The following is a 9,050-nucleotide window of genomic DNA, read 5'->3' as shown; positions in this document are numbered from 1 at the left end:
TTCCCTATCTACTTTTGACACACTCAAATGATGTCCCTTCTAAACTTATCTCTCCAACCAACATTTTCTTAGTGCTCCCTTCTCTATTCCAACTGCCTTCTCGCCCCGCCCACCCACACACATGAGGCAGGCTTCCAACTATGGGGCAATCTTCCTGGCTCTTCTGTCTACTATCCTAGGGGTCCGTCTCATGTTATGTTATTCTATACTCCACAAATGAGCACAGTCCTTCTATGTCTGTCCCTCTCTTTCTGACATGATACTCTCCAGGTCTATCCACTTATAAGCAAATTTCATGGCTTCATCTTTCCTAACAGCTGCATAGTATTCCATTATGTAGATGTACTGAAGATTCTTTAACCAGTCGTCTGTCCTCAGGTTTGTTTCCAGATTCTGGCGTTTGTGAACAGTGCTGCAATGAACATAAAGGCACAAATGTCATTCCTACTGTGCTTTTTTTAATTAATGAATTAATTAATTTCTTTATTGCTTTTTGGGGTCACACCTGGTGATGCAGAGTGGTTACTCCTGGCTTTGCTCTCAGAAATTACTCCTGGCGGTGCTGAGGGGACCATATGGGATGCTGGGAATCGAACCCGGGTCGGCCATGTGCAAGGCAAATGCCCTACCTGCTGTACTATTGCTCCAAAAGCACTGTTTTTTTCTTTTTGCATTTTTGGTATCATCGGGATATATTTCCAGAAATGATATTGTGGGGTCATATGGAAGCTCAATTTCTAGTTTTTGAAGGATCTCTATATTGTTTTCTAGAAAGGCTAGACCAGTTGGCATCCCCACCAACAGTGAAAGAGTGTCCCTTTTCCCCCATGTCTACGCCAACACTGGTTGCTTTTGTTCTCTTGAATGTGTGCCAGTCTCTGTGGTGAGAGATAATATCTCGTTGTTATTTTGATCTGCATCTCCCTAATGATTTGCAATGTGGATTATTTTTGTGTGCCTTTTGGCCACTTGTATTTCTTTTCTGAGGAAGATTTTGTTCATTTCCTCTCCTCATTTTTTGATGGGGTTGGAGAGTTTTTCTTGAAATATTCTATTAGTATTTTGTATATCCTGGATAATAATCCTTTGTCAGATGGGTATTGGGTAAATATTCTTTCCCATTCTGTGGGCTCTCTCTTTATTTTAGTCACTGTTTCTCTTGAAGTGCAGAAGCTTCTTAGTTTGATGTAGTCCCATTTGTTTATGTTTGTTTCCACTTGCTGGGTCAGTGGTATTTCACCCTTTAAGACGCTTTCAGCTTCAATGTCATGGAGGTTTCTGCCTACATTTTCCTCCATGTACTTTATGGATTCATGGAACAGACATTTCTTTAAAGAATGTATATGGATGCTCAACAGGCACCTGAAAAGATGCTCTTACCATTTATCATCTTATCCTATATATGAAATCAAAACAACAATGAAATATTATCTCTTACCATTAGACTAATATACATTAAAAAGAATAAAAACAAACTGTGCTGGTGTGGATGTGGGGAAAACGAATCGTCATCCACCGTTGGTGGAGATGTCAATCGGTTCAGGCTATTTGGAAAACAATATGGTCTCTCCTCAAAAAACTAAGAACTGAACTTCCAGATAATCAGCAATTCCATTTCTTGACATCTAAACTAAGGGCTCAAAAACACAACTTTTAAAAGACATTTGTACTCCTTCTCTTCACTGCAGCACTAAACATGATGACCCAGACCTGGAAACAACACAAAGTGTCCAAAAACAAATGGCTGGATTGTTGGAGCTTGACCAGAGTCATGAGGAAGTTCTGGGGATGCTGCCCTGCAAACAAGACCATGTCAAAGCTGCAACAGGTACGAACTCTGAATGAACGGAGCTGGGGTCAGCATGTTCCAATGCAGCTGCTCTTTGTTATAAATTAATTGTGCTATGCTTGAATAAAAGGTAAATAAACACCTTATCGGGCTATTGTGTAAGCTTGCATATATTTGGATGTGGAACTTATGGAAGTGGGATGTAAAGATTTACAAGGTGGTCTGAAGTGCTTCATTATGAATGTTGTTTGTCAAGAGGCTATAAGATAATATAAGTACTTTAAGATCTTATATATTTTGGTCTTATGTACTCTGAGGGGCTGGAGCAATAGTGCAGTGAGCATGGTGTTTTCTTTGCACGCAGCCAACCCTGGTTCGATTCCTCTGCCCCTCTGGAGAGCCCATCAAGCTACCGAGAGTATCCCACCTGCATGGCAGAGCCTGGCAAGCTTCCTGTGGCGTTTTCAATATGCCAAAAACAGTAACAACAAGTCTCATGAAGGAGACATTACTAGTGCCAGCTCAAGCAAATTGATGAGCAACAGGATGACAATGATGCAGTGATATAGTGATGTACTCTGAGGTATGCTAGATGTTTTGATCATTAACCCAATAAAAGGAGGCTGCAACAGCCAATCAGAGCTAAATGGCCTGAAGTAGTCTTTGGCCCTCTGTGTTGCACTTAGTACAATAACTTAGATATGGAAGCAACTCAGACCTCCAATAACAGATGCGTAGTGGAATGATTTAGCTCCATATACAAATCACAGAGTCAACGACACTGAAAATGTGAGATTCAAATGATCACAAACCAACTTAAAAATGTGCCTGTCAAGGTAGCACTCTGGGAAGCTGGGAAGGCTGCTAGAATACTGTAGAAAACTCAACTATCAAAAACTTTACAAATCACAACTCTCTAATAATTTTTTAAATGATAATAATTCTCATGATCTGAAATCTCCAGGTTCTTATGGAGTCAGGCATGGGCTACCCCACCCATCTCCCTGTTCTTCCAGAGCCTGGAACTCACACCCAGGAACTGCCTTAGGCTAAATAAACTCCTTAGCAGGCCATCATCCAGGAACTCATAAATAAATCTTAAAAGATATCAACGAGTTGCAGAGATGCTTCCAGACCCAGCATCAGGCTGAGTCATCAAGGGAACCATAATCACTATCCACTTAAAAATTTCACTCCAGCTGTAGTACCCCATTCAAAAATTTTGAATTCCTGGAGCATGCTGCTGCATGGCATCTCAAACTCTACAACACTGATGAACCAGGGATGGCACACCAGATTGGATGGGATATAAAGCAGAAGGCAACCAATCTCAAGAAATTATAAACACACAAGACTTAACTGTAACAACATGTTAGTAATGTCTTCTACAGGGTTTAATGGCTCAATGGTGAGATAAAACAATATTCACACACCTTTCTCTAAGGAAATATTTTTTAATCAGTTTTAGCACGTAAAAATAAGCAACATAAAATAAGTCATTCAGAAATTGCTATAGGGGCAGGCTTGAGGAATGGTTTGGAAAATTGGAAATAATAATGGTAGGAAGGTGCACTGGTAATGGAATTGGTGTTGGAATAATGAATATAATAAATCATAAAAAATTATAAAAATAAAATAATAAAATAAATACAAATGAATAAAAATTAAAATGTTACTGTGAGAATAAAAAAAGACACTTCTCATGTCAACAATGATCATCTCGGAAGTTTCAAGGCACAAAATGGTGTATATTAGCGGTCAGCACGGAAAAGTACATGATCATTGTTAAGTTTCTGTTATTCTGTTATTATGCAGATACAGTGTATTTATCTGGATCAAAACCTATATTTATATGAACTTTGCATTTAATGTGGTGATGGTAATGTCAAAACTCTAACCTCCATAGATATAACATTGTTTATGACATTAAACATATACAAAGGCCAAGAACCTAGCTTCAAAATAAACTTATGCACATTTAAGCTTGAGTCAATGGCATGGGAATTAAATGTCAGATTTAATTTCTCTAGAATGCTTATATTAATATTCACAGGCCGTAATTGAATCACAGTTATTTTATTATAAGATCAACTTTAATTTAGTCTTCTGTAGATTTTTAACTAATATGCATTTTATCTATCCTTTCCATTTTCTTTTGGTGAATCTGAATAAACATCAGATAACATGTGGCAGTGCTGACTCCTTCCTGTTCTGCACTCAGAAATCACTCCTTGTGCGTTCAGGGGACCATATGGAGTGCCAGGGATTGAACTTAGGTCAGCCACAGGCAAGGCAAGTTTCCAGCCCATTGTACTACCACTCCAGCTCTAAAAGTATTTTTTAAATGTTTATTACATCGCCTTTAGATTAGATAGACGTTGGGCATGAGATTCTAATGGTGGACAGTTCAACAATGAAATTGACCACATCATATCCAATTAAAGGTTTTGCCTGACAGATGTTGCTGTTGTCCCAAAATTTCAAACGGGACCGGACTTCGTCTCCTTCGTGCAAAATTTTACTTCACAGAGCGGGGAGAAAGGTCTGCAAAGTTTAAATTTAAGAAAGGAGCTCCCAGAATGACCACAAACTGGGAGCTCTTTGGCACTATTGCGGCAATGTGGGAAGATACTGTCCTTGTCAACATCGACAAGAAATATGATCGACTGGTTCAGCACCTCCATGACTGTGCGAAGAATGCCCAGAGTGAGAAAACCACAAACCTGTCTTTGGAAACTCTTGAGTTCATTCATCAATGTGGTTTGGCACAAGCCTCAGGCAACCACAAGCTAATGTCTGAGCTCGCAAAGCTGTGCAGAGAAGCGATAAAGGAAGACCTCGAAGAGAGAAGAGCAGCAGTGTTGGTCGATGTGGCAGAAGTCGGGAAAAGTATTCGCAACGCTCGCCTGTCCTTCGCAAACTACAAGATCAAGATGACTGCCCTCCGATGTCCTGATGGATCTATCACATCTTCAAGAAAGGCAACGGAGAGGATTATTCAGGACTTCTACTCGGATCTCTTTGACAGCCACATCCACATGCCCACATACCAAATTCTGTAGGATGGATATGTCATTCCCAACATCCTCCCTTCCGAAATCTGACATGCCAATTCATCACTAAAGACCCGTACAGCACCAGGTCCAGACAAGGTCAGACCCGAACACCTGAAGAATCTGCCACCAGTACTCATCAATACAGTAGCTCAGCTCTTCACATGCTACCTGTATGAATGCAAAGTTCCATCCCAGTGGAAAACCAGCAGGACAATTCTGTTGTACAAGAAGGGAGACATCCACGACATCAGCAACTATCACCCAATCTGTCTGCTGTCTGTCGTCTACAAGTTGTTCATTCGTGTCATCCTGAATAGAATAGGCAGAACACTAGACTAAGGATAACTATGTGAGCAAGCCGGGTTCCAAAAAGGATTCAGCACGATTGACCATATCCACACAGTGACTAATCTCATTGAAATTTCACGAGAGTTCAAGATGCCGTTCTGTCTAATGTTCATCGACTTAAAGAAGGCCTTCGATTCTTTTGAGACTGAAGTGGTCATCGAAGCCCTAGTCAAACAGGGCGTTCAAACACAGTACATTAGGATCCCCTATGAGCTCTATTATGGATTCACCACCAGGATCTCACCATTCTACAAGGAAGTGATCGTTGACATAAAGAGAGGGATTCAGCAGGGCAATTCACCGAAAGTCTTCAGTGCCACCCTCGAGAACATCATACGATGACTGGAATGGGAAGGAATGGGAGTGAAGATAGACGGTCGGCAATTACACCACCTCCGCTTCTCTGATGACATCGTTCTCATAATGCCAAACATTAGCCAAGCGGCACAAATGCTGGCAAACTTCAGCCGCGAGTGTGGATTGGTCAGACTGCAACTGAATCTAAACAAGACAATTCTCATGAAAAGCGAACTAGTCCCTGAAGCTCCATTTGCTCTCAATGGAACGAACATCTATGAATGCATCAGCTATGTATACCTGGCATGAGAGCTCAACATGAGGAATGACTTGGCGCCAGAACTGTGCAGAAGGAAGAGAGCAGCATTTCAAAAGTGTCGAAGAAGTAGTGAAGAGGACGAAGGACCTCTGACTCCACGCACATCTTTTCTATTCCACTGTTCTTCCTACACTAATGTATGCCTGAGAGACATAGGCCCTACGCAACAGGATGAGAACCCTATTTGGGTATTCCAAACAGGATTTGAAAGAGCTATGCTAGGAGTATCACGTCTCACTCAAGTGAGTGTAGGAATCTGGAGTTCCTACCTCTGTCGATGGTCAAGAATCAGGGACAAAAAAAAAAAAAAGAATCAGAGACCCTATCTCCTTTGCCAAGACATCAAAAATCAGATGGGCCGTACATGTAATGCGATTCAGAGACAGGCGCTGGACTAGAGCAGTTAGTGACTGGATTCCATGGGACTTCAAAAGACCGCAAGGCTGCCCACCAACAAGATGGTCAGACTTTTTCGTCAAAACCCTGAATGAAAGATTTGAGGCTCTTCCTGTTCCTGGAGCGAGCAGATATCATTGGACTACACTAGCTCCCGACAGGAGCAACAGGAACTAATGGAGATGTTACTGGCGCCCACTCGAGCAAATCAAAGATCAACGGGAAGACAAGTGATACAAGTAATACATTACTTTTGGTAATTGTGTAAACTATGAGAAGACTTGGGCCATTCAGTCACAATAGCGTGCTCAAAAGATTTTTTTCTTTTCATTGCAGGACAACATTAAGTAGGGCTCAGGGGCCACTCCCTAGGGTGCTAAGAGGATCATTCAGTGCAGGGGACTGAACCCAGGGCTCCTGTAGTTCCACTCTAGAAAACCATTTTAAAAGGGAAGAAGAAGAATATGGCTCACAAATGTAAAGTAACTAATAATTACATACCCTTTCCTCTAGCAATTTTCAAATATGCCAAAGAACAAACAAAAAACCCATTCCCTTTGCTATTACACTTAAGGCACCATTGTCACTGGCAACAAGATTTCTTCACATAGTGATTCACATGCACAGCCTGAGAAATTAAAACTCTAATATATGATTATTATGAAGAGAAGGTCAAAGGTAGATGAATTTCTGAATCATTTTATTAACATCCATTGGAGAAAGTTTTGTATTGAGCTCGTTTTTTGTATTTTTATAAGACATTCACCTAATTCTGAAAAAAAGGTTCAAAAACAGCCAACATTTACTTTATAAAACAGCCATGAATAAATCCTAAAATGCTAATATCTAATACGGTATTTTAGTGGTCCTTACCCTTAGTTTAACCATGCCTTTTACTGTCTTCTAGTAAATCAAGTTAAATAATGATCCCAAATGGGGATCATTATATATAAAAATTAGAACATATGTACCGCAGTTTGAAATCATAAATAAAATGCAATGCTATGGGAACAGGTTCCCAGCCACTCTAGAAATTGAAATAAATCCATGACCTTACATTTTCCAACTCTGATTTTTATGTGACAGCAAAAGAAAATTCCACTGAAAATTATTAGGGTAATTTTGGTAGCATATATGAAGGTAAACACATCTTAGAGACTCTAGCATTCAAAAATCCTTCCATTGAATGTCTTTCTCATACACACATCAAGAGATGAACCTTCTGAAGGGTTTTTGTCATTGCTCCCTTCACATCCTTGTTCCGCAGTGTATAGATGACGGGGTTCATCATGGGGATAAAAATGCCATAAAGGAGAGACGTGAACTTGCCCTTATCCTGAGAATAGCTGTTGCTGGGCTGGAGGTAGGCGTAGATGGCTGTGCCATAAAAGAGGGAGACCACGATGAAGTGGGAGCCACAGGTCCCAAAGGCTTTGCGCTTTCCCGCTGCAGACTTAATTCTTAAGATGGCCCTCACGATCTGACCATAGGAGAAGATGATCAATAAAAAAGGGATGAGAACAATAATAACACTGGCAAAGAATATTTCAGAATCTGTGCTACTGGTGTCGATGCAGGCGATCTTGACCAGTGCAGGAATCTCACAAAGAAAATTGTCTATTTTGTTCCTCCCACATACTGGTAAATGGAATATGAGCACCGTCTGCACCAAGGAGTTGGTAAAACCAGAGAACCATGAAGCAGAAGCCATCAGGGCACACAGACGAGAATGCATGATGACAGTGTACTGGAGAGGCCTACACACAGCGACATAGCGGTCAAATGCCATGACCCCTAAGAGTATGCATTCTGTGCATCCCAACCCTATAAAGATGAACAGCTGAGCCACACAACCAGCATAGGAGATAGATTTATCAGGTCCACTGAGATTATATAGAAACTGAGGGACAGAGCTGGTAGTATAACACAAGTCTAAAAAGCTTAAATTCGAGAGGAAAAAGTACATTGGGGTGTGGAGATTTGGGTCCAGGTAGGACAATGTAATGATGGTGGTGTTCCCGAGCACAGTGAAGATATAAAGTATTACAAGAACCACAAAAAGGATGAACTCCAGTTGAGGCCTGTCAGAGAACCCTAGTAGGATAAATCCAGTGAAAGAACTCCCATTGTTCTGTTCCATCCTTTATAAGTACTTATCTCCTGTCAAGAGAAAGCAATGAACAATTTTTATAAAGTATCTTCAGGAGAGAATGTAGCCTCAGTAGTACTATATGCAGTGTCCAGGCTGTGCAGTGCCCTGCATTTTGATCTCTTATAACACCATAAAACCAACACAAAAGGGGGGGGGAATTCCAAAAAAAACGGAGTTGAGGTAGTCCATCATGGGAAGAGTTTTAGCCTTGGGGCCAGAGCATTGGTGTTTGCCTTATAAGTGGCCCAGACCTGAGTTTGATCCCTGAGTGCAGAGCTAGCAGTAAGCCCTAAGTACTTCTGGGTGTAGCCCAAAAACAAACAAAAAGTTTCTGCTCTGATATAACTATTGCATAAGTGGGCTGGAGCGATAGCACAGCAGGTAGGGTGTTTGCCTTGCGTGAGGCAGACCCATGTTCGATTCCTGATCCTTCTTGGAGAGTCAGGCAAGTTACTGAGAGTATCCCTCCCACACAGCCGAGCCTGGCAAGTTACCCATGGTGTATTTAATATGCCAAAAACAGTAACAACAAGTCTCACAATGGAGACATTATTGGTGCCTGCTCTAGCAAATCAGTGAACAATGGGACGACAGTGCAACAGTGCTATTGAATAAGTGATACCTTAGTAGAACTGACATATCAACTTAGTTCTACTTTATCACAAGAAGTGTCATTATTGACATTTTATATAA

At 41.0% G+C, this 9,050-nt stretch overlaps 1 protein-coding gene across 1 annotated transcript; it reads right to left on the bottom strand.

Annotated features, from left to right (window-relative positions):
• Positions 1–7,400: 7,400 nt before the first annotated feature.
• Positions 7,401–8,345, bottom strand: LOC129402486 (putative olfactory receptor 2B8). The gene has a single exon (XM_055129232.1). The coding sequence runs from the start codon at positions 8,343–8,345 to the stop codon at positions 7,401–7,403; it is 945 nt and encodes a 314-aa protein (XP_054985207.1).
• Positions 8,346–9,050: the final 705 nt, after the last annotated feature.

Source organism: Sorex araneus, chromosome 2 (assembly GCF_027595985.1).
Source record: "Sorex araneus isolate mSorAra2 chromosome 2, mSorAra2.pri, whole genome shotgun sequence".
Classification (NCBI taxonomy): Eukaryota; Metazoa; Chordata; class Mammalia; order Eulipotyphla; family Soricidae; genus Sorex; species Sorex araneus.
The sequence above is the reverse complement of the archived record's forward strand: the minus strand, read 5'-3'. Positions and strand labels throughout refer to the sequence as shown.

What these genes read in the sequence shown, in the direction of transcription:
- LOC129402486 (XM_055129232.1), bottom strand. Translation starts at nt 8,345, where the DNA reads ATGGAACAGAACAATGGGAGTTCTTTCACTGGATTTATCCTACTAGGG.